This window comes from Pristiophorus japonicus, chromosome 15, assembly GCF_044704955.1.
Source record: "Pristiophorus japonicus isolate sPriJap1 chromosome 15, sPriJap1.hap1, whole genome shotgun sequence".
Lineage (NCBI taxonomy): Eukaryota > Metazoa > Chordata > Chondrichthyes > Pristiophoridae > Pristiophorus > Pristiophorus japonicus.
In genome coordinates this window covers 23,225,279-23,250,122 of record NC_091991.1, presented here as the reverse complement: position 1 = coordinate 23,250,122, position 24,844 = coordinate 23,225,279, and the positions used below count along the sequence as shown (strand labels likewise).

Sequence of the window (24,844 nt, the reverse complement as noted above, 5' to 3'; positions counted from 1 at the left end):
TAATTATATTTGACAAATTCATTGAATTGTCATCATCATAGGCAGTCCCTCGGAATCGAGGAAGACTTGCTTCCACTCTAAAAATGAGTTCTTAGATGGCTGAACAGTCCAATACGAGAACCACAGTCCCTGTCACAGGTGGGACAGATAGTCATTGAGGGAAAGGGTGGGTGGGACAGGTTTGCCGCACGTTCTTTCCGCTGCCTGCGCTTGATTTCTGCATACTCTCGACGATGAGACATGATGTGCTCAGCGCCCTCCCGGATGCACTTCCTCCACTCAGAGCGATCTTTGGCCAGGGACTCCCAGGTGCCGGTGGGGATGTCGCACTTTATCAGGGAGGCTTTGAGGGTGTCCTTGTAACATTTAATTGGAAAATTGTTAATTGTAAAAAGAAACTGAATACACAAGTAACAATATAAATACACATTTGTGTCCCATATTTACATTGGTGTTACTTATTTTACTAGTTTTGGTATTGAGTTATATCAAACTATCTCTCAGATTTACACATGCACAATAAGTAATATTGCTCGTTGCAAGACTTTTGATGATATTCTGTTTTTTTCCCTTTAATGTTTGTGGGTGCTCCATTACCAACAGAGCTGAAATCTGATTGCACCCTTTCCCTACCGCTCGGTGGGGAATCGGTTGATCTTGACAGGTAGCGCCAGCGGCGCCATGTTGGTGAGGGAAAGTATGAGGGACGGAGGAAGATCCGCCATGTTGATGAGGGACTGAATCGCGACGAAGATCCCCCATGATGATGAGGGATCAAGGCGGGCGGTGAAGCCGCCATGTTGATGAGGGGAGAAGGCGGGCGGAGCATCCACCATGTTGATGAGGGGACGAAGCGGGCGGAGAATGTGCCGTGTTGATGAGGGGGACTGAGTCGCGACGAAGATCCGCCATGTTGGTGAGGGGACGAGGCGGCCGCAACACCCGCCATGTTGATGAGGCGGAACCATTTTGGTGAGGGAGTGAAGCCGGCGGCGCGATAACGGCGGGAACAGGCGGCTCGGCTCGGCGTCACTGAGGAGCATTGGTGGGAAAGTGAGCAGGAGCGGGCCCGGCCGGCAGCTTCCCCCCCCGAGAGACCAGCAGGGGGAGAGGAGAGTCGCTGCGGGGCACGGCCGGTGTGAGGGGCGAGGCGGGGCGAGGAGGCGCTGCGGCCTTGTGGCTTCCAGCTTGCAGTCGGCGCGGCCGACAACCCGCAGGCTCGGCTCGGATCCGATTCCGGAAGCGGTGCCGCTCTTACAATATGTTCAAGAGAATGGCGGAATTCGGTCCTGACTCCGGAGGGAGAGTGAAGGTAAAAGTCTCTTCAGAGCCATATCTGACTTGCAAGCGCCACATTTCTCCCCCCTGCGAATAAGACGAAACAGTTTTAATGTTGTTAAAATATATGCACGATTGTAATTAACTGCCGCATGCTCCAGAGGCAGCATTGCAAACAGCTTTACCGCGACTACTTTTGTTGGGGATCAGATACCAATGCAAATGTCACACACTCCTGCAGAGTATGTGTTGCACAGACAGGACGGGCTGGATGTCGATCCGTGGGGAACAATTTTTAATTCTACCCTGAACTCGACGCTTGAGCGCGGGTGGAAAATAGACACCAGTTGCTGAAGGTGCCTCCCGAGTGCAACTGGCATCTGCTTTGTCCTGAAGCCTTATCTGAGAGATCCGCAGCCTCAAATGGAAAAACTGAGGACTGTCGTTAGAGCTGAGAACATGAAAAGGTGCAAACTGGCTTGAACTTGATGAAATGGTAAATATTTGGAATGATTACTTTCTCAAACATGCACACCTCATGGAAAGAGTACCCAAACAATAGGATCCATGGGTTGGATCCAGGGCAAAGTGGCAAGTTGGATCCAAAATTGGCTCAGAGGCAGGAAGCAAAGGGTAATGGTTGATGGGTGTTTTTTGCGACTGGAAGGATGTTTCCAGTGGGGTTCTGCAGGGCTCAGTACTAGGTCCCTTGCTTTTGTAATATACATCAATGATCTAGACTTGAATATAGGTGGTATGATTAAGAAGTTTGCAGATGATACTAAAATCGGCTGTAATATATCCTTACTATACAGTATAAATACACACGAGATCCATACTTGAGAGAAGGTCACTCTGTGACCAGTAACCTTTATTAGCCAGCACTGAAGTGATGAAGGTGGATGGAGCTTCCCACCTGAAAGTCCAGGTTAGGAGTGTCTCCCACAAGTTCACCATCTAGTGGTCAATGTTCTCACGGTGTACAACTTAGGTCAGTTTATACATGGGTTACAATGACAGTTAAATACATGACATCACCTCCCCCCCTCCCCCCTAAAGTCTTATTGGGATCACAGGTTAAGTCTCTCTGGTGGTTTACGCTCCCTTGTAGAGCGCCTGAGTTGGGGCTCCGGTTGTTGGGCGCTGGCCTGAGTGTCTGCTGTTTGCGGTGCCTCAGGCCTGTCTGGACTGCCCACAGTGACTAGGCTCTCCTCTGCTTGGTCCCGGTGTTCGGTCACCTGTGGAGGGGTGAACTCTGTATCGTGTTCTTCCTCTGCTTCTAAGGGGTTGCTGAACCTCCTTTTTGTTTGATCCACGTGTTTGCGGCAGATTTGTCCATTGGTAAGTTTAACTACCAGAATCCTATTTCCCTCTTTGGCAATCACAGTGCCTGCGAGCCATTTAGGCCCTACAGCGTAGTTGAGGACAAAGACAGGGTCATTGACATCAATACATCGCGCCCTCGCATTCCCGTCATGGTAGTCACATTGTGACTGGCGCCTGCTCTCAACAATTTCTTTCTTGGTGGGGTGTATAAGGGATAACCTGGTTTTGAGCGTCCTTTTCATAAGCAGCTCTGCGGGTGGGACCCCTGTGAGCGAGTGTGGTCGGGATCTATTGGCCAACAGGAGGTGTGATAAGCGGCTTTGTAGGGAACCCCCTTGGATTCTGAGCATCCCCTGTTTGATTATCTGCACTGCACGTTCCGCCTGGCTGTTTGAGGCCGACTTGAACGGTGCCGTTCTGACATGGTTGATACCATTTCCTGCCATGAACCCTGAAATTCAATGCTTGTAAAGCACGGGCCATTGTTGCTGATCAAGACGTCCGGTAGACCACGGGCGACAAACATTGCCCATAGACTTTCTACTGTGGCAGAGGATGTGCTTGAATTGAGAATGTCACACTCGATCCATTTGGAGTAGGCGTCTACTACAAACAAAAAAAATTTTCCCATGAAAGGACCTGCGTAGTCCACATGGATGCGTGACCATGGCTTGGCGGGCCAGGACCAGGGGCTAAGGGGAGCTTGTCTGGGCGCATTGCCCAGCTGGGCACACGTGTTGCACCTGTGAACACAAAGTTCCAGGTCTGCATCTATCCCTGGCCACCAAACGTATAACCTGGCAATTGCCTTCATCATGACAATGCCCGGGTGCTCATTGTGGAGTTCTCTGACGAACATCTCTCTGCCCATCTGGGGCATGGTGACTCGGTTTCCCCATAGTAGGCAATCGGCCTGAATCGAGAGTTCATCCTTGCGCCTGTGAAATGGTTTGAATTCCTCAGGGCATGCCCCGTACGTGGCTGACCAGTCCCCATTCAGGACACATTTCTTGACTAAAGACAGTAGTGGGTCTTTATTTGTCCAGACTTTAATCCGACGGGCTGTCACAGGTGAGCCTTCGCTTTCGAAAGCTTCCACAGCCATGACCACCTCAGCAGCATGCTCAGTTGCCCCCTCGGTGGTGGTTAGTGGGAGCCTGCTGAGTGCATCGGCGCAGTTTTCAGTGCCCGGTCTGTGCCGAATTGTATAGTCATAGGCAGCTAACATGAGTGCCCACCTCTGCATGCGGGCCGATGCATTTGCATTTATGGTCTTCTTGTCGGCCAAAAGGGACGTTAGGGGTTTGTGATCTGTCTCCAGCTCAAATTTCCTGCCAAACAGGTACTGGTGCATTTTTTTTACAGCATATACACATGCAAGTGCTTCCTTTTCTACCATCTCGTAGCCCCGTTCTGCCTGGGACAGACTTCTGGAGGCATAAGCTACTGGCTGTAACTGACCCTTGGCATTAACATGCTGCAACACACACCCGACCCCATAGGATGACGCGTCGCACGTTAAAACGAGTTTCTTACATGGGTCATATAGCGTTAACAGATTGTTAGAACACAAAATTTGTTATGCTCCATCAAAAGCCCTTTCCTGGCTGTCCCCCCCAGATCCATTCGCGACCTTTGCGTAGGAGCACGTGTAGCGGCTCGAACAGCGTGCTCAATTTGGGAAGAAAGTTACTAAAATAGTTCAGGAGACCCAGGAACGAACACAGCTCCGTCGTGTTACGGGGTCTGGGTGCTCTCTAGATCGCTTCTGTTTTGGACGGAGTAGGTCTGATCCCGTCTGCTGCTACCCTCATCCCCAGGAATTCTACCTCTAGAGCTAGGAAGACGCACTTCGCCTTTTTCAGTCGCAGACCTACCCGGTCCAGTCTGCGTAGCACCTCCTCCAGATTGCGGAGATGTTCTTCAGTATCACAACCCGTGATGAGGATGTCGTCTTGAAAAACCACTGTCCTTGGAATCGACTTGAGGAGGCTTTCCATGTTTCGTTGAAAGATCGCGGCGGCCGAGCGAATCCCAAACGGACATCTGTTGTACTCAAACAACCCCTTGTGTGTCGTGCTGGTGGTCAGCTTCTTCGACTCACTCGTCAGCTCCTGGGTCATGTAAGCTGAGGTCAGGTCCAATTTTGAAAAAAGTTTGCCACTGATAGCGTCGCAAAGAGGTCCTCCGCTCTCGGTAGCGGGTACTGGTCTTGGAGTGACACCCGATTGATGGTGGCCTTGTAATCACCACATATCCGGACCGACCCATCCGCCTTGAGCACCGGCACAATCGGGCTCGCCCAGTCACTGAATTCGACTGACGAGATGATGCCTTCCCTCAGCAGGCGGTCCAATTTGCCTTCTATCTTTTCTCGCATCACGTACGGCACCGCTCTGGCCTTGTGGTGTACTGGTCTGGCGTCCGGGTTTATGTGAATCACTACCTTGGTCCCCATGAAAGTGCCAGTGCCGGGTTGAAATAGTGAGTCAAATTTGTCCAGGACCTGTGAGCATGATATTCGCTCCACAGAAGAAATTGTATTGACATCGCCCCATTTCCAGTTCATGACAGCCAGCCAACTCCTCCCCAGCAGTGCGGGACCGTCCCCCAGGACAATCCAGAGTGGCAACCTGTTCTCCAAATCTTTGTGGGTCACGACTACCGTGGCGCTGTCTAGTACCGGAATGATCTGCTTTGTGTAAGTCCGTAGCTGTGCGTCAATTGGCAATAATTTTGGCCTCCTGGCCTTGGACGCCCACAACATGTCGAACTGTTTGATACTCATCAGGGACTGGCTGGCCCCAGTATCTAGCTCCATTGATACTGGGATGCCATTGAGGAGCACTTTCATCATTATTGGTGGCGTCCTGATGTATGAACTGTATATGTGCTCCACATGAACTCGTTGAACTTCAGCTTCCAGCGATTTCCCCCAGTGTCCATTTGGCATCGTAGGGCTTACATCATCCCCATGCTCCTCGTACATCAACCTGGCTGCAGGCTTCCTGCACATGCGCGCCAAATGACCGCTGACATTGCAGTTTCTGCAAGTATATTGCTGATACCTGCAAGCTCTGGCTGTGTGTTTGCCTCCACACCTCCAACATGAGCCGTTGTTGGAAACAAAAGGTCCATTACCAGTCGATCGTCTCTGACTGTCTCTGTTGAATTCCCCCTTTGGGTTCGACTACGTGCTCAGGCATGTCCGATTGCCCCTGTCTGCCTGGAGAACTGTGTGCCGCATTAACAATGTTGACTCCCTGTCCATTTGCTGCATTTAAACCAAGATTTTTGTCAAACATTATTCTGGTCTCTTCCTCCCCTGAGATAAATGTCTGGGCCATCAAAGCCGCTGTTTCCAGGGTCAATTCTTTGGTCTCAATCAGTTTCCTGAAAACCCCAGCGTGCCTGTGCCCTCAATAAAAAAGTCTCGCAGCATCTCCGCTCTGCATAGGCTCGCCAGTCGCTGGAGGTCTGCCATGAAGTCTGGAACACTTTGTCTTTCTCGCCGCTGGTGCGTGTAAAACCGGTGTCTCGTCATGTGCATGCTGCTTGCCGGTTTAAAGTGTTCCCCGATCAACTTACTGAGCTCTTCAAAAGTCTTGTCCACCGGCTTCTCTGGCGCTAGAAGATCCTTCTTCAGGGAGTACGTCCTGGATCCACAAACTGTCAGGAGATGAGCCCTGCGTTTATCGGCCGAATCCTGTCCCAGCCATTCCTTAGTGACACAACTTTGCTGTAGTCTCTCAATAAAATCGTCCCAATCATCACCAACACAGTACCTCTCATCTGTGCTGCTAGTGGCCATGCTCGCGTGGTTTAAATCCCAGTTTCTCGTCGCCAATAATATGTCCTTACTATACAGTATAAATGCACACGATGCCCATACTTGAGAGAAGGTCACTCTGTGACCAGTAATCTTTATTAGCCAGCACTGAAGTGATGAAGGTGGGTGGAGCTTCCCCTTTTATACCTGAAAGTCCAGGTTAGGAGTGTCTCCCACAAGTTCACCACCTAGTGGTCAATGTTCTCACAGTGTACAACTTAGGTCAGTTTATACTGGGTTACAATGACAGTTAAATACATGACACGCTGTGTGGTTCATAATGAAGAAGAAAGCTGCGGACTGCAGGAAGATATCAATCAACTGGTCAGGTGAGCAGAACAGTGGCAAATGGAATTTAATCCAGAGAAGTGTGAGGTAATGCATTTTGGGAGGGCTAACAAGGAAAGGGAAGAAACATTAAATGGAAGGATACTAAGAAGTGTAGAGGAACAAAGGGACCTTGCAGTGCATGTCCACAGATCCCTGAAAGTAGCAGGCCAGGTGGTTAAGAAGGCATACGGAATGCTTGCCTTTATTAGCCGAGGCATAGAATACAAGAGTGGGGGGGGGGGGGTTGCGGTTATGCTTGAACTGTATAAAACACTAGTTAGACCACAGCTGCAGTACTGTGTGCAGTTCTGGTCAGGAAGGACGTGATTGCACTGGAGAGGGTACAGAGGAGATTTATGAGGAGTGTAGTGTAACAAAATTTGCAGATGACACAAAGATTAGTGGGAAAGCGGGTTGTGTAGAGGACACAGAAGCTGCAAAGAGATTTGGATAGGTTAAGCGAATGGGCGAAGGTTTGGCAGATGGAATACAATGTCGGAAAATGTGAGGTCATCCACCTTGGAAAAAAAAACAGTAAAAGGGAATATTATTTGAATGGGGAGAAATTACAACATGCTGCGGTGCAGAGGGACCTGGGGGTCCTTGTGCATGAAACTCTTTTGAGTTTACCTGCAAAACATAAAACATTAAAACCATGCCACCCGCCTGGGTGATCCTTGTGCATGAATCCCCAAAAAAAAAGTTAGTTTGCAGGTGCAGCAGGTAATCAGGAAGGCGAATGGAATGTTGGCCTTCATTGCGAGAGGGATGGAGTACAAAAAGCAGGGAGGTCCTGCTGCAAATGTACAGGGTATTGGTGAGGCCGCACGTGGAGTACTGCGTGCAGTTTTGGTCACCTTACTTAAGGAAGGATATACTAGCTTTGGAGGGGCTACAGAGACGATTCACTAAGCTGATTCCTGAGATGAGGGGGTTACCTTATGATGATAGATTGAGTAGACTGGGTCTTTACTCGTTGGAGTTCAGAAGGGTGAGGGGTGATCTTATAGAAACATTTAAAATCATGAAAGGGATAGACAAGATAGAGGCAGAGAGGTTGTTTCCACTGGTAAGCGAGACTAGAACTAGGGGGCACAGCCTCAAAATACGGGGGAGCCAATTTAAAACCGAGTTGAGAAGGAATTTCTTCTCCCAGAGGGTTGTGAATCTGTGGAATTCTCTGCCCAAGGAAGCAGTTGAGGCTAGCTCATTGAATGTATTCAAGTCACAGATAGATAGATTCTTAACCAATAAGGGAATTAAGGGTTATGGGGAGCGGGCCGGTAAGTGGAGCTGAGTCCACTGCCAGATCAGCCATGATCTTGTTGAGTGGCGGAGCAGGCTCGAGGGGCTAGATGACCTACTCCTGTTCCTAATTCTTATGTTCTTATGTTGCTGGGAGTGGAGAATCTAAGCGATGAGGACAGATTAGATAGGCTGGATTTGTTTTCATTGGAACAGAGGAGGCTGAGGGGAGACCTCATTGAGGTGTATAACATTATGAGGGGCCTAGACATAGTGGATAGAAAGGACCTAATTCCCTTAGCAGAGGGGTCAACAACTAGGGTGCATAAATTTAAAGTAATTCGTAGAAGCTTTAGAGAGGAAATTTCTTCATGCAGAGGGTGGTGGAGGTCTGGAACGCTCTACCTGAAAGGGTGATAGAGGCAGAAACCCTCACCACATTTAAAAAGTACTTGGATGTGCACCTAAAGTGCCTGCTGGGTTAAGGACCTAGAGCTAGAAAGTGGAATTGGGCTGGATAGCCTCTCGTTGGCCGGCATGGACATGATGACCCGAAATGGCCTCCTTCCGTGTTGTAAACTTCTCTGATTCATGTGTTTGATATAAATGAGATGGAAGACCTCCGAGGACTTTTAAACATCCACAGGATTAGATAGTATTTACCATGAAGTGTTGAGAAAGGCAAGGGGACAGATTTATATAGTAACATAGAGTTTTGTTACTATACAGATTTGTTACTGTATAAATCTGCCCACTGGCCTTTCTCAGGCAGCAGAAGAACTTTGGTCTATCTTGCCCACCATTCCACAGTTTTACCTTGATGAATTTCTGATAACCCTGAATGACAAGAACCTGTCTAGTTCCTTCTTGAAGCCCATTAAACTTCCACACCCGTGCTGGTTGCTTGTTCCCTGTAGTTACTGCCCTTTTAATTTAAAAAACAACGTTTTCCTGCATTTCCTATTTTCTCTCGTCCTTAATTTGTAAATATGACTCCTTGGGCAAGAAATGTGTTTTTTGGCGAAAACGGTATTTTGCTTTCGCTTCGCTCCCACTAGTAGGCCAGAAATTCGGGCTTTAATTTGCGCAGTGGTAACGATTGGCATTGCACGAGGATTCGTGGCGCAAAACGCAAATTTTCGGTAACTTTAGTCCAAGGTCGATACCGCTGCGAGAGAAGAGGCCTTGGGAGTGGGGGAAATCCCCCCCACCAAAAAGTGCAAAAAACAAAACAAAAAATCACAAAACATTCACAAGACACTTAACGAATCGCTGAAAATGAATAAAACAATTAAGTTACCTCTTTTGTAGGTCTTCATACTTACCGCGGCTCCAAGGGCTGCAACCCAGCTTTTTAGATGTCGGTATTTATTGCGCAAAATGCAGGTGCGCCGAGAGGCAAATTTTTGGCGAAAGCGATATTTCGAGTCTTGCACGGTGGCGCTCCTCTCCCCAGCGGTACTTGAAAACCACCGCCGCAAGACGTCACTGAATTTCCCTCCGACCACTTTTTCACCAAATATGGCAAAATATCGTCCAAAAAATGGTCACAAGGTCGTCGAATTTCTAGCCCATGATGTTTAAATTATGGCATAAAAGTTTACTTGGATCCAATTTGTCCAAATCTTTCATAAGATTAAACACTTTTATCATATCCCCTCTCGGTTTTTTTCAAGAACAAAAAGACCCAGGGGAGTCAACCTTTCCTTATGCGCCATTCCCTTAAGTTCTGGGATCGACCATGTAACCTTTCTCTGTATCCCCACTGATAACTGAATATCCTTTTTGAAATGAAGAGACAAGAACTGCACAAAATACTCCAGATGTGGTCTCACTAGGGCCAGATACAGTTTTAAAATGACCTCTACAGATTTATACAACGTATCTCTTGTTATGCAACCCAACATTCATTTTACTTCTTTAAACACTGGGGATACTGATTTCTCTCCTGCTTTGATACCTCAAGTGCATTCCCATTTCCCAGTTGATCCACATCAACTTTCCCTCTGCCAAATCTCATAACATTATGATTCCCTGTATTAAATTGCATCCACCATTTCTCTGCCCAATGATTAAGCTTGTTAAGATCCTTTTTTGAATTTGTGCATATTGACAGTCAGCATTTGTCACTGCTCCCAATTTGGTACTGTCTGCAAGTTTGGACATAATTCCTTTAAATCATTTATAAAAATGATAAATAATTGGCCCCAATAATGAACCCTGTGGCGCTCCATGGGTAACTGGCTGCTGACCAGACATCTACCCATGTTCTACCCATTGTTGTCTACCAACCGAGACTCCAGGATGGTATGTTGCCTCCCTGGTGCAAGGGTCAAGGATGTCTCGGAGCGGGTGCAGGACATTCTGAAATGGGAGGGAGAACAGCCAGTTGTCGTGGTGCACATTGGTACCAACGACATAGGTAAAAAAAAGGGATGAGGTCCTACGAAAAGAATTTAAGGAGCTAGGAGCTAAATTAAAAAGTAGGACCTCAAAAGTAGTAATCTCGGATTGCTACCAGTGCCACGTGCTAGTCAGAGTAGGAATCGCAGGATAGCACAGATGAATACATGGCTTGAGCAGTGGTGCAGCAGGGAGGGATTCAAATTCTTGGGGCATTGGAACCGGTTCTGGGGGAGGTGGGACCAGTACAAACCGGACGGTCTGCACCTGGGCAGGTCCGGAACCAATGTCCTAGGGGGGGAGTGTTTGCTAGTGCTGTTGGGAAGGAGTTAAACTAATATTGCAGGGGGATGGGAACCTATGCAGGGAGACAGAGGGAGACAAAAATGAGGCAAAAGCAAAAGACAGAAAGGAGATGAGGAAAAGTGGAGGGCAGAGAAACCCAAGGCAAAGAACAAAAAGGGCCACTGTACAGCAAAATTCTAGAAGGACAAAGGGTGTTAAAAAAGCAAGCCTGAAGGCTTTGCGTCTTAATGCAAGGAGTATCCGCAATAAGGTGGATGAATTAACTGTGCAAATAGATGTTAACAAATATGATGTGATTGGGATTACGGAGACGTGGCTCCAGGATGATCAGGGCTGGGAACTCAACATCCAGGGGTATTCAACATTCAGGAAGGATAGAATAAAAGGAAAAGGAGGTGGGGTAGCATTGCTGGTTAAAGAGGAGATTAATGCAATAGTTAGGAAAGACATTAGCTTGGATGATGTGGAATCTATATGGGTAGAGCTGCAGAACACTAAAGGGCAAAAATCGTTAGTGGGAGTTGTGTACAGACCTCCAAACAGTAGTAGTGATGTTGGGGAGGGCATCAAACAGGAAATTAGGAGTGCATGCAACAAAGGTGCAGCAGTTATAATGGGTGACTTTAATATGCACATAGATTGGGCTAGCCAAACTGGAAGCAATACGGTGGAGGAGGATTTCCTGGAATGCATAAGGGATGGTTTTCTCGACCAATATGTCGAGGAACCAACTAGGGGGGAGGCCATCTTAGACTGGGTGTTGTGTAATGAGAGAGGATTAATTAGCAATCTCATTGTGCGAGGCCCCTTGGGGAAGAGTGACCATAATATGGTGGAATTCTGCATTAGGATGGAGAATGAAACAGTTAATTCAGAGACCATGGTCCAGAACTTAAAGAAGGGTAACTTTGAAGGTATGAGGCATGAATTGGCTAAGATAGATTGGCTAATGATACTTAAGGGGTTGACTGTGGATGGGCAATGACAGACATTTAGAGACCGCATGGATGAATTACAACAATTGTACATTCCTGTCTGGCGTAAAAATAAACAAGGGAAGGTGGCTCAACCGTGGCTATTTAGGGAAATCAGGGATAGTATTAAAGCCAAGGAAATGGCATACAAATTGGCCAGAAATAGCAGCGAACCTGGGGACTGGGAGAAATTTAGAACTCAGCAGAGGAGGACAAAGGGTTTGATTAGGGCAGGGAAAATGGAGTACGAGAAGAAGCTTGCAGGGAACATTAAGGCGGATTGCAAAAGTTTCTATAGGTATGTAAAGAGAAAAAGGTTAGCAAAGACAAACGTAGGTCCCCTGCAGTCAGAATCAGGGGAAGTCATAACGGGGAACAAAGAAATGGCAGACCAATTGAACAAGTACTTTGGCTCAGTATTCACTAAGGAGGACACAAACAACCTTCCGGATATAAAAGTGGTCAGAGGGTCTATTAAGGAGGAGGAACTGAGGGAAATCTTTATTAGTCGGGAAATTGTGTTGGGGAAATTGATGGGATTGAAGGCCGATAAATCCCCAGGGCCTGATGGACTGCATCCCAGAGTACTTAAGGAGGTGGCCTTGGAAATAGCGGATGCATTGACAGTCATTTTCCAACATTCCATTGACTCTGGATCAGTTCCTATGGAGTGGAGGGTAGCCAATGTAACCCCACTTTTTAAAAAAGGAGGGAGAGAGAAAGCAGGGAATTATAGACCGGTCAGCCTGACCTCAGTAGTGGGTAAAATGATGGAATCAATTATTAAGGATGTCATAGCAGCGCATTTGGAAAATGGTGACATGATAGGTCCAAGTCAGCATGGATTTGTGAAAGGGAGATCATGCTTGACAAATCTTCTGGAATTTTTTGAGGATGTTTCCAATAAAGTGGACAAAGGAGTACCAGTTGATGTGGTATATTTGGACTTTCAGAAGGCTTTCGACAAGGTCCCACACAGGAGATTAATGTGCAAAGTTAAAGCACATGGAATTGGGGGTAACGTGCTGACGTGGATTGAGAACTGGTTGTCAGACAGGAAGCAAAGAGTAGGAGTAAATGGGTACTTTTCGGAATGGCAGGCAGTGACTAGTGGGGTACCGCAGGGTTCTGTGCTGGGGCCCCAGCTGTTTACATTGTACATTAATGATTTAGACGAGGGGATTAAATGTAGTATCTCCAAATTTGCGGATGACACTAAGTTGGGTGGCAGTGTGAGCTACGAGGAGGATGCTATGAGGCTACAGAGTGACTTGGATAGGTTAGGTGAGTGGGCAAATGCGTGGCAGATGAAGTATAATGTGGATAAATGTGAGGTTATCCACTTTGGTGGTAAAAACAGAGAGACAGACTATTATCTGAATGGTGACAGATTAGGAAAAGGGAAGGTGCAACGAGACCTGGGTGTCATGGTACATCAGTCATTGAAGGTTGGCATGCAGGTACAGCAGGCGGTTAAGAAAGCAAATGGCATGTTGGCCTTCATAGCGAGGGGATTTGAGTACAGGGGCAGGGAGGTGTTGCTACAGTTGTACAGGGCCTTGGTGAGGCCACACCTGGAGTATTGTGTACAGTTTTGGTCTCCTAACTTGAGGAAGGACATTCTTGCTATTGAGGGAGTGCAGCGAAGATTCACCAGACTGATTCCCGGGATGGTGGGACTGACCTATCAAGAAAGACTGGATCAACTGGGCTTGTATTCACTGGAGTTCAGAAGAGTGAGAGGGGACCTCATAGAAACGTTTAAAATTCTGACGGGTTTGGACAGGTTGGATGCAGGAAGAATGTTCCCAATGTTGGGGAAGTCCAGAACCAGGGGTCACAGTCTAAGGATAAGGGGTAAGCCATTTAGGACCGAGATAAGGAGAAACTTCTTCACCCAGAGAGTGGTGAACCTGTGGAATTCTCTACCACAGAAAGTAGTTGAGGCCAATTCACTAAATATATTCAAAAGGGAGTTAGATGAAGTCCTTACTACTCGGGGGATCAAGGGGTATGGCGTGAAAGCAGGAAGTGGGTACTGAAGTTTCATGTTCAGCCATGAACTCATTGAATGGCGGTGCAGGCTAGAAGGGCTGAATGGCCTGCTCCTGCACCTATTTTCTATGTTTCTATGTTTCTAACCAACCATCTGCCAATCCATTTTAATATATACCTTCCTATCTCATGGACGTGGACCTTGTGTAGTCAGCATAGATTTAGAAGTGAGATTTTGTGTTTGACTATTATATGGATAGTATCAAATGCCTTCCTAAAATCCAAGTAGACAACATTCACTCAAGATGCTACCATATACTATCCTTCATAATACTTTCAGGCTCTTTCCCAACAGTTGAAAGTAAGGCTTACAGGTCTGTAATTTGAAGGTTCATCCTCGCCTATTTTTCTGCTGTTTTCCAGTCCTTTGTGATTTGGCCTGTGTCCAATGAACTCTGTGAATACTCCAGGGGATATTTTTCAACCATTTGAGCCAATTATTTCAGGAACATCCCTGAAAGTTGTCAGCCAGGAGCCCAATCTAGCTTGAGTTACAGCAACCTTTCCAATTATGTCCTCTCTTGTGATTTAATTTTTGTTCCCTTCTACATTCATCTTTAAACTGTACTCCCGATTTTGATATTTCTCCCATTTCTTTTGTGAACATTGTTGAAAAATAACGGTTAAGTGTTGCAGCAATTTCCCTATCTTTGGTCACTACTTCCCCATTGTCATTACTCAGAGGGCCAGTTTCTCTTTGCACCTTGTTTGTAACACAAAATCTCTTGCTAAATTTGGTATGATCTTATGCAATCAATATTGCAGCATTTCCAAAGCACACGAGTAGCATATAGGCCCCAAGTTTCCACACGCGGTGAAAAAGGCGCACCTCAGAGCTGGGCGCTTGTTTTTCGCGCCGGAAAAAAAGTGCGGTATGAGCTCGATGTCTACTTGGCGCGGCGCACAGGGGGCGGAGCCTACCACTCGCGCTGATTTTGTAAGTAGGAGGGGGCGGGTACAATTGAAATGAGGCTTCTTGGTGCCGGCAACCCTGTGCGTGCGTGTTGGAGCGTTCGCGCACGCGCAGTCTGAAGTAAACATTGGCACTCAGCCATTTTTAAAAGTACTGCAGAAAAAGTGAAAATTTGTTTCTTGGACCCCTGCAAAGGCTTGTATTTTAATTTTCTTGATATTTCTGTGTGTGAGGGAGTGCTTTTAGCAGTATTGCTGAATAAATCACCTGTTGAAATCAGTGAGTTCAGCTTTTCACTGCTAAACTTGCAGAACCGGTGCTTGCAAATTAAGGACTGTGTGTTTGGAGAAATAAAAGTGTCAATTCAACTTTGCAATGGATCAACGTCCACCAAGAACAAAGAATTTCTTGCATGAGGAAGCAAACCATTGCATAATATGTGGTGTTGACAATGCAGCACCCATTCTGCGAATTTAAATATAAAGATGTCGATGTGGCTGCCTCTCCCTGTCCAAATGGCCTCAGTCAGTCCCCCTCACAGCTCGAAGGCTGCTGCTGTTCTTTCTTCGGCTCCCGGCCAGCCACTGACGCCGCTGCAATCCCATGGCCGAATGGCCTCACGTCCGCTCCTGATTCTTCGGCTGCCTTCGAGCCACTGACGCCGCCCCATAAGCGTGGCCGAACGGCCTAAAGAATTTTAAATCTGCAGCTGCGTGTGTCCTGTGTTCATTCTTCGGCTCCCAGCCAGCCACTGACGCCGCTGCAATCCCATGGCCGAATGGCCTCAAGTCCGTCCGGGTGCTGCATCTTCGCGGTGAATGAAGGCCTGCCTCAAGCACCGCAGCTCAGCTCGAAGGCTGCTTGCTGCCTGCCGCTGCCGTCGAGACGAGACACTGATGCCACACCGCTGCCTGTCTCCAACATGAAAGGCCTGCCTCAAACACTGCAGCTCAGCTCGAAGGCTGCTTGCTGCCGCTGCCATCGAGACACTGACGCCACACCACTGCCTGAAAGGCCTGCCTGAAGCACTTTCACATAGGTTTATTTAATCTTTTCTTTGCTTATAAATTTTTATTCAGGTTGGATTTATTTGTATAATATTTGTATAAGTATAACTAAGGATTGATTGTAGAATTTAATGACTTCCCTTCCCTCCCCTCCCTCCCCCACTTCGTTCCCTACGCCTAATTTGTAATCTGCACCTGATTTTTTTAAAGTGTAGACAAGGTTTTTTCAAGCGTACAAAAATCTTCACTTACTCCATTCTAAGTTAGTTTGGAGTACGTTTTCACTGTGGAAACTTTGAAATCAGGCGTCAGTGGCCGGACACGCCCCCTTTTGAAAAAAAAATTCTGTTCCAAAGTGAAACTGTTCTACCTGACTAGAACTGCAGAAAACTAAATGTGGAGAATTCCGATTTCTGAGATACGCCGTTCTACACCAGTTGCTTCTAAAAATCAGGAGCAAATCATGTGGAAACTTGGGGCCATAGAAGGGAGAAAATGTTTGGAAATTTTGAAATGAACCTGATGCGTACTTTACTGAGTATTGTGAATTTCAGATTTCTCCCCTATTAATCAAACTTCATTTCTTTACAGCCCTGTGCCATGCATTTTCTGCAAAAAGAACAGCCAACATGCTCCCAGCTTTCTGCTAGTGTTTCTAAAACGTGAATAAGAGTTGGTCTCTGCTTTTCTTTTGTATAGTCCTTAGATACTATGGCCAAGATAATAAACTTGCTCTGTGCTGAGTGAGGATTATGAGCCTACACAGTACAGAGCGATGGCGTGCATTGCCAACATGTCTAATAGGGCCTGAAAGCATTGACTCTTGTCTTCCAGTACGCTGCTCAAATGACCAGTCTTCATGCATGAGTCACTGGCAGCATAAAATTGAATGTATAAAATTAGGGTATAAGATGAACTCGTATGTACAATACAATATATACACATATGCCTAGAGTGATTTACAAGGGCAATATTTTATTCAGGTGAGCGTTGTAAACTGGGAACCTTTGCTTTTGTGGTTGACTAACTCCTGATTTTGATCACTGTATTGTAATTACTCCCTGCTGAAGATTATTCTCGAGTAAGTTGCAGCTCACTTATTAACTTTAACCAGGAAAAGCTGCTTGGGTGATTGAGTGGTTACTTCTTTAGTTTATTCTTTATGCATTGTTTGCTGCAATTTGATACTGAAAGATTATAATTTCTAGTTTCTTCTTTTCTTTTTTGAAGAGCTCGACTTTTCCTAAAGTTCAGATTCTAAAACATATTTTCTTGCTATTACAGGGTGTCACGATAGTTAAACCAATAGTCTTTGGAAATGTTGCTCGTTATTTTGGAAAGAAACGAGAGGAAGATGGACACACTCATCAGTGGACGGTGTATGTAAAACCTTACAGGAATGAGGTGAGTGCTGCTTCTATTTAGACCTTGTATGTACATTAGAAATACAGTAACTGCAGCTGTGTACAAAACACACTGTACGGCAAAACATAGTCTATAAATCATGATATCATGCTTTCTTTCAGCCCATTAGGAGGACAAAAGTGCAATATATCATTACTTGTATTATTAAATTTAAGTTTTCAATTTTAATATTGTTTTAAGCTGATTGACTTTGGTACTGCTTCAAGTTTAATGTATTGCGAATAAAGCTTGGTGTGACCCCCACCAGAAAAATTAAATCATGAATGTTCCTTGTTTACAAAATTCCTTATTCGCCTAAAATCAAAGCATAAACTTGATTAGCACCCCAAAAGTTAAGAGGAACCTTAAGAGTTCATATTTTCTTTGTTTTGCGCACGTTTCTCAGTGAAAATTGAAGTATCTGCTGTGCATATTTCAATCTTTATCTAGTTAGGAGTGAATAGCTGAGTTACTTATGAACACAGCAAATTGTAACATTTATCTCATCGTGTACCCATATTTTATTCTGCCATAAAATAAGGATGTTAAAATAATACAGCCTCAATAAGTGGCTATGATGTCTAAAATGAGTATCTCCGTTTAATAAAAATAGCCAAGGCTAGGGTCTTCCAAGCTCTCACTGGTTAAGGCGGTGAGTCGATGAGTTATACGGAAGAGGAAAGTCATTGGTTTGATATCTAGTCTATATGTTAGTCTTTGCTCGGGGGCAACTCTCGAACTTCTGAGTCAGAAGGAGACTATAATCAGAGTCTCCGTCATACTCAACCTCACACTATGTTAAAGCAGTTATTTTCTTTCTGTAAGAGATCAGCATGATGAGTGCTAAATATTGCTTTTTGTCGCAGGACATGTCCGCATACGTGAAGAAAATTCAGTTCAAGCTGCATGAAAGCTATGGTAATCCTCTGAGAGGTAAGTTTTTTTTGAAAAAAGACACAAAATGTTACTGAAACATATTTACCAGAATTGCAAAAACAAAATGCTGGAAATATACAAGTGTGTCAGCATCTGAAAAGAAAGGTTCGTATTTCTGTTGTAGATCCTTTCCCAAAACTGGAAATTGGAAGATAATTGAGCACATTCATTATTTTTTGTAATCTAGAATTGCTATAATCTGTGTGGTATTCTGGACTAATCAGGACCTCCATGTTATGCTGTCAGCAGCCTGAGGAAGAGAGTGTTTGACGACCAGGACCTCAAATCTGACACCAAGCTTATGGTATACAGGGCAGTAGTGATACCCGCCCTCCTATATGGCTCAGAGATGTGGACCATATACAGTAGACACCTCAAAGTGCTGGAGAAGCATCATCAGTGCTGCCTCCACAAGATCCTGCAAATCCACTGGGAGGATAGACACAACAACGTCAGTGTTCTCGCTCAGGCCAACATCCTCAGCATCGAAGCACTGACCACACTTGACCAGCTCCGTTGGGTGGGCCGCATTCATTGTCCGCATGCCCGACACGAGACTCCCACAACAAGCGCTCTACCCTGAACTCTTACAGGCAAGCGTGCCCCAGGTGGGTAGAGGAAACATTTCCAGGACACCCTCAAAGCCACCTTGATAAAGTGCAACATCCCCACTGACGCCTGGGAGTCCCTGGCCAAAGACCGTCCTAAGTGGAGGAAGAGCATCCGGGAGGGCGTTGAGCACCTTGAGTCTCGACACCAAGAGCATGCAGAAATCAAGCGCAGACAGCAGAAGGAGTATGCGGCAAACCAGGCTCCCAACCCACCTTTTCCTTCAACCTCTGTCTGTCCCACCTGTGACAGACTGTAATTCCCATATTGAACTGTACAGTCACCTGAGTACTCACTTTTAGAGTGGAAGCAAGTCTTCCTCAATTTCGATGGACTGCCTATGATGATGATCAACAGACCAAGTTCTGTTGTGATCATAAACTTAGACAGAATGCATGCTATATCTGTGGTTATTCTAATCTGCACATAAATTATTCTCATCCAGTGGTATCAAAAACTCCAAAAATAATGCAAACGTCGCAAATCAAAGAAAAAGTTCTGTAAAGTCAGAGGGATTCTATACTAAATTTCTAGCGATTTTTATGATTATGTATAGTTTTCAATAATAAACTAAAAATACAGCCAAACCACGAACTTGATAACACATCAGTGCTAGGCTCTGTTTTCAGGATGGATGGTTTCCTTCTTGCGTAATGGAAAATCTTGGCTGACTCCTCACAATTTGAATGTAAAAGGAAATCGCAGGAAGATCATATGCGACCAGTTCAATGCTCCTATGTACGGGGGTATGGTGTTTATGGTATTGGACTAGCAACCCAGAAGTCGTGAGTGGCAATTGCACCACTGGTAGAAAATTGAATTCAGTAAATCTGGTCATTTGTAGGCTAGCGTCGGGTTTAGAAAAATATTCGCAAAATTCAACTGGTTGATTAACGTCCTTCAGGGAAGGGATCTGGCCAACTTATGACTCCAGACCCACACTGGTTGACTTTTAATGCCCTCCGGCAACTAGGGATGGGCATTAAATACTGCCTGGCTAGTGTTGTCCACATCTCCAGAACAAATTAAAAAGAATATAGCATTACAAACTTTCAATGGATTTGTAGAGATGAAAATATATTCTCTTGCAGCAGCTGTACAATCTTACTGTATATGTTGAATATTTCAATCCAGTATGTTTGTATAAAATACATTTTAAATTGGTTTACCTTTTTTTTCCCCCCTCTCCAGTTGTTACCAAGCCACCATACGAAATCACTGAAACCGGATGGGGTGAATTTGAAATTATAATCAAAATTTTCTTCATAGATCCAAATGAGAGGCCGGTAAGAAACCAGTAATTTCTAAATTTCAGATTTAAAAAATATATCTTGGTAACAAAGAATGATATTTCTAGATGCTCTTTCCCAAGTATAGAAATATGCAGTTGTCTTTTTGGAAATTAAATCTCGCTAACAGTTTTACTGGGGTACACATCAATTATTCCCCAATGTTTGAATATTCCATATGAGGTGACACTTCTCAAGTGCTTTCATGGGTTTAAATTCCTGAATATGGGCTACAGCAACCAAGACGGTTCTGACTATCCTACCATAAAATAAGTTCTTTGATGTAAGAACATAAGAAATAGGAGCAGGAGTAGGCTATACGGCCCCTCGAGCCTGCTCCGCCATTTAATACGATCATGGCTGATCCGATCATGGACTCGAGTCCACAAGATCTTGAAGTTTCTTACTATGTGCATAGTACCGTACTGGGTATGGTAGCATAGAGGTTATGTTACTGGACTAGTAATCAAGAGGCCTGGAGTAATAATCCGGAGACGTGAGTTCAAATCCCACCACGGTAGCTGGTGGATTTAAATTCAATTAATTTTTTAAAATCTGAAATTAAAAAGCTTGTACAGGTGTGACGTCCGAAATCCGGAAACCTCGGGACCAAGGTTGGGTCAAGGCCGGGGGAGGTTGGGCGGCCAAGGGCAGGGGGTGGGGAGCGAGGCGAGACAGTTTCCGGATGACCCCGCCATGGATCGGCCCGGATTCTGGAGGATTCCGGAACTCCAGATTTTGGACGTCGCATCTGTATCAGTAACGGTGACCATGAAACTATCAGATTGTTGTAAAAGCCCAACTTGTTCACTAATGTCCTTAAGGGAAGGAAATCTGCCGTCCCTACCCGGTGTGAATACAGAACCAGACCCACAGCAATGTGGTTGACTGACCCCCCCCCCCCCCCGCCACCGGCTTCAGCCCGACCGACCCCCCCCCGGCCCGGCCTCAGTCCGACCGACCCCCAATTGCCCAATGAAATGGCCCACTCAGTTGTAACAAACCGCTGTGACAAAGTCAGCACTGTGGGAGTCCCTTTACCAAACTGGCTACAGCGGTTCAAGAAGGCAGCTCACCACCACCTTCTTAAGGGCAATTAGGGATGGTCAGTAAACAGCGAAGCCCACATCCTGTAAACGGTAACTTCTTATTTTGTTGATTTTCGTACTGCATTGTTCAAATATTCTGTATTTAATAACTTGCTATGCTCTTTTTGTTAAACAGGTAACTCTCTATCACTTGCTGAAGCTGTTTCAGTCTGATAGTAATGTAATGCTGGGCAAAAAAACAGTAGTCTCTGAATTTTATGATGAAATGGTAAGCACACGAAGAAACTGTTGTAGGGTCACTGTGAATATAATGCTTCTTCACTCTTTTAATAAAATTACAATTTATTCAAATTGAAGGACTGCTGGGTGGGTGGAAATCCCCTGTAACTATTACAGCATTTCTGGGGACCCCTGTTCTAATTTATTCAGAAATCAATGACCTTGTGAAAGCGGTTTGAAATCATTTATATCAAAGTAGCAAAACTCAGAAGGATAGAACAAAATCTTTCTCAAAAAAATAATTTATTTTCAAAATTTAAAAAGAGCAACAATAATACCTTCTGTTTACATTGTGATTTTTTTTTTAAATGCAAAGAAATCTAGATAATCTGAATTAAAATTTGGTCAATTTATTACAGTTAACTGTTTTTGGTCCTAGATTTTCCAAGATCCCACTGCAATGATGCAACAATTGTTGACAACATCTCGACAGTTGACACTAGGAGCCTACAAACATGAAACTGAGTGTAAGATCTTGTTACTATATTGTGTAGCTAAATTGCATGAAAAGTGCCATTACATAATTCTAAAAAATGATCCTGTTTACAATGCAAGAGCAAAATACTGCGGATGTTGACATCTGAAATAAAAACAGAAAATGCTGGAAATGCTCAGCGGGTCAGGCAGCATCTGTGGAGAGAGAAACAGAGTTAACGTTTCAGGTCGACGACCCTTCATCAGAACTGGAAAAAAAGTTAAAGATGTAACAGATCTTAAGCAAGGGCAGGGAAAGTGGGGGGGGGGGGGTGGGGGGAGGAAGGAACATAAGGGAAGATCTGTGATCGAATGGAAGTCAGGAGAGATTAAAAGACAAAAGTGATGATGGTGCAAGGCAAAAACAGATGGTAATGGGACAAGTAAAGAAACAAAAAGGTCTATAAATGGGAATGGCTGCCATGTGAAAACATAGGGGCCGAGATTATGGTCTGAAATTGTTGAACTCGATGTTGAGTCCAGAAGGCTGTAAAGTGCCTAAACGAAAGATGAGGTGCTGTTCTTCGAGCTTATTTTGAGTTTCGTTGGAACAGTAGGAGGCCAAGGATGCAAAGGTCGGAGTGGAGCGGAGAATTAAAGTGACAGGCGACGGAAGCTCGGGTCACCCCTACGGACTGAACGGGAGGTGTTCTGCAAAGCGGTCACTATTAATTATTTGTAAATTAACCCAAGTCCAAAGACCATTCATTTTCAGTGTATAATTCACCCAATGACTGTATCGGTGCCATTTCCTGCTCTCGCCCTGAACTTGAAAATTTCATTCACTTTGCATCCAATTTCCACCCTTCCCTCACCTTCACATGGTCCATCTCTGACTCTTCATTTCCCTTCCTCAACTTCTCCATCTCTGGGGATAGGCTTTTGAACAGTATCCGCTATAAGCCCACTGACTCCCACAGCTACCTGGACTACACTTCCTCCCACCCCGCATCCTGTAAGGACTCCATTCCATTCTCCCAGTTTCTCCGTCGCATCTGCTCTGACGATGCCACCTTTCACACTAGTGCCTCTGACATGTCTTCCTTTTACCTCAACAGAGGATTTCCCTCCGCCGTGGTTAATACGGCCCTCGATCGAGTCTGTTCTGTTTCCCGCACCTCTGCTCTCACCCCTTCCCCTCCCGCTCAGAACCATGACAGGGTTCCCCTTGTCCTCACCTTTCACCCCACCATTCAGCGGATCATCCTCCGTCATTTCCGCCACCTCCAGCGTGATCCCACCACCAATCACATCTTCCCCTCCCCTCCCCTCAGCATTCCGAATGGACTGCTCCCTCCACGACACCTTGGTCCATTCTGCAGTCACCCCCAGCATCCCCTCCCCTTCCCACGGCACCTTTCTGTGCAAGCGCAGGAAACCTTTTATCTCCTCCCTTCCCACTATCCAGATCCCCAAATACTCCTTCCAGGTGAAACAGTGATTTACTTGTACTTCTTTCAGTTTAGTATTCTGTATTCGCTGCTCACGATGTGGTCTCCTCTACATTGGGGAGATCAAACGTAGATTGGGTGACCACTTTGCCAAGCACCTCCGTTCAGTCCACAAGTGTGACCCTGAGCTTCCGGTCGCCTGTCACTTTAATTCTCCACTGCATTCCCACTCTGACCTCTCTGTCCTCAGTCTCCTACACTGTTCCAACGAAGCTCGAGGAACAGCACCTCATCTTTCATTTAGGCCTTCTGGACTCAGCATCGAGTTCAAAAATGTCAGTGCGTAACCGCTGCCAATCTTTGGCTCCTTTTCCCCCCCCAACCTCTCTCTTCACCTCCGGAGCCAGTTTCTTTTTTCTCTTCGTCTCTAATGGCAGTTGGTCATTATCCCACCATGCACACCCTATCTGGACTAATGTTTTTCGGACTAATGTTTTTCTGACTCCTGGCATTACCATTTGATTTTGGGCCATCATCCCTTTTGTCTCTCTAATCCCTCCCGTCTTCCAGTCTATCACAGACCTTTCCTTTTGTTCTTTCTTCACCTCCCCCTTTCAGTGCTTGTTAAGAATCTGTGCTTTCCGAACACTCTCCAGTTCTGACGAAGGGTCATCGACCCGAAACGTTAACTCTGTTTCTCTCCACAGATGCTGCCTGACCCGCTGAGATTTCCAGCATTTTCTGTTTTTATAGACAAAAAGTTAGTCTGGCACTTTTGTGACTATTTAAATAGCTGTCAGCAATTCTGTACAAAAGTGAAACATAAAATAGTTAAATTTGATCATTTTGTAGAATGTATGCATGTTAAGATTAACCTTGCTGTGTTTTTTTTAGTTGCAGAGCTTGAAGTGAAAACCAGGGAGAAGCTAGAAGCTGCCAAAAAGAAGACCAGTTTTGAAATTGCAGAGTTTAAAGAAAGATTGAAAGCAAGTCGTGAAGCCATCAACTATTTAAAGAGCGAAATCAAAAAGATTGAAGATGATGATCAAGGGAAGGAAACCTGACTGATGCTCATTAAGTTAACTGGAAATCTTAAAAGAATTTAACTATGTTTGCTGAGAGCAGTTTTGCTCTTTATAAAAACAGAAGTTTGCATTGCTCTCAGTGACTGATGGTCAAATCATTCACTCAAATTATACTTTGGAGAATCCACAACTAATGGGTTTTTATTTTGAAATGAACATATTTAAATCTAACTTGAACAAGCTTACTGGTGGTCCAAACAGTATTGTGCAAAATGTAGCAATGACGTGGCTTGCTGCTGTTCTGTCTGTGGATTTTCTATGTATGTATTTTTATGTTTTTTTTTTACTTGAGGTATATGGTAAAGTTGATTTTAAAGCATACGTCTCAATAAATCAATTTTTATTCCAGCCTGCAGTGCTGTAAGAGTGCATTGGAATGGTGTTGGGGAAATAATTGGGACTGTATTTTGTGCACTATGCACTCTTTTAAATCTGATTATATCGTACAGTGAGTTGTATACTTTTGTAATTAAGAAGATAATACAACGTTATGGAGCAGTTCAGTTTTTTTTAGAATTTATGGGAAAAATTCTGCAAGGTTCTTTCAATAGTTAGTGCATACCTTTTGTGTGTTTTCACAAATGAGCGTTTAAAACCTTGATGGGCTGGTGCACCATTCCAAAGATTTTGCTCAAGTTCTTCAAATGGGAGTACTTGACAGG

At 45.2% G+C, this 24,844-nt stretch overlaps 1 protein-coding gene across 3 annotated transcripts; it reads left to right on the top strand.

The window, feature by feature from the left end:
- The first annotated feature begins 904 nt into the window (after positions 1–904).
- yeats4 (YEATS domain containing 4) lies at positions 905–24,501 on the top strand. 3 transcript variants are annotated; one of them, XM_070901591.1, is made up of 7 exons: positions 905–1,312; positions 16,951–17,070; positions 17,937–18,003; positions 19,807–19,901; positions 21,129–21,221; positions 21,612–21,699; positions 23,992–24,501. In XM_070901591.1, the coding sequence occupies exons 1-7, from the start codon at positions 1,262–1,264 to the stop codon at positions 24,159–24,161; spliced, it is 684 nt and encodes a 227-aa protein (XP_070757692.1). In that variant the 5' UTR covers positions 905–1,261; the 3' UTR covers positions 24,162–24,501. The 3 variants fall into 3 exon arrangements, with proteins under 3 accessions (XP_070757692.1, XP_070757693.1, XP_070757691.1); XM_070901592.1 differs by lacking the exon at positions 905–1,312 and adding an exon at positions 1,354–1,774; XM_070901590.1 differs by lacking the exon at positions 905–1,312 and adding an exon at positions 14,612–14,683.
- Positions 24,502–24,844: the final 343 nt, after the last annotated feature.

Excerpts from the sequence above, each read along its gene's own strand:
- yeats4 (XM_070901590.1), top strand. The coding sequence starts at position 14,621 with ATGAGCTCGATGTCTACTTGGCGCGGCGCACAGGGGGCGGAGCCTACC. Across the intron at positions 19,902-21,128 it reads TAGATCCAAATGAGAGGCCG|GTAACTCTCTATCACTTGCT; the intron begins GTAAGAAACCAG and ends TTTGTTAAACAG. Across the intron at positions 21,222-21,611 it reads CTGAATTTTATGATGAAATG|ATTTTCCAAGATCCCACTGC; the intron begins GTAAGCACACGA and ends TTTTGGTCCTAG.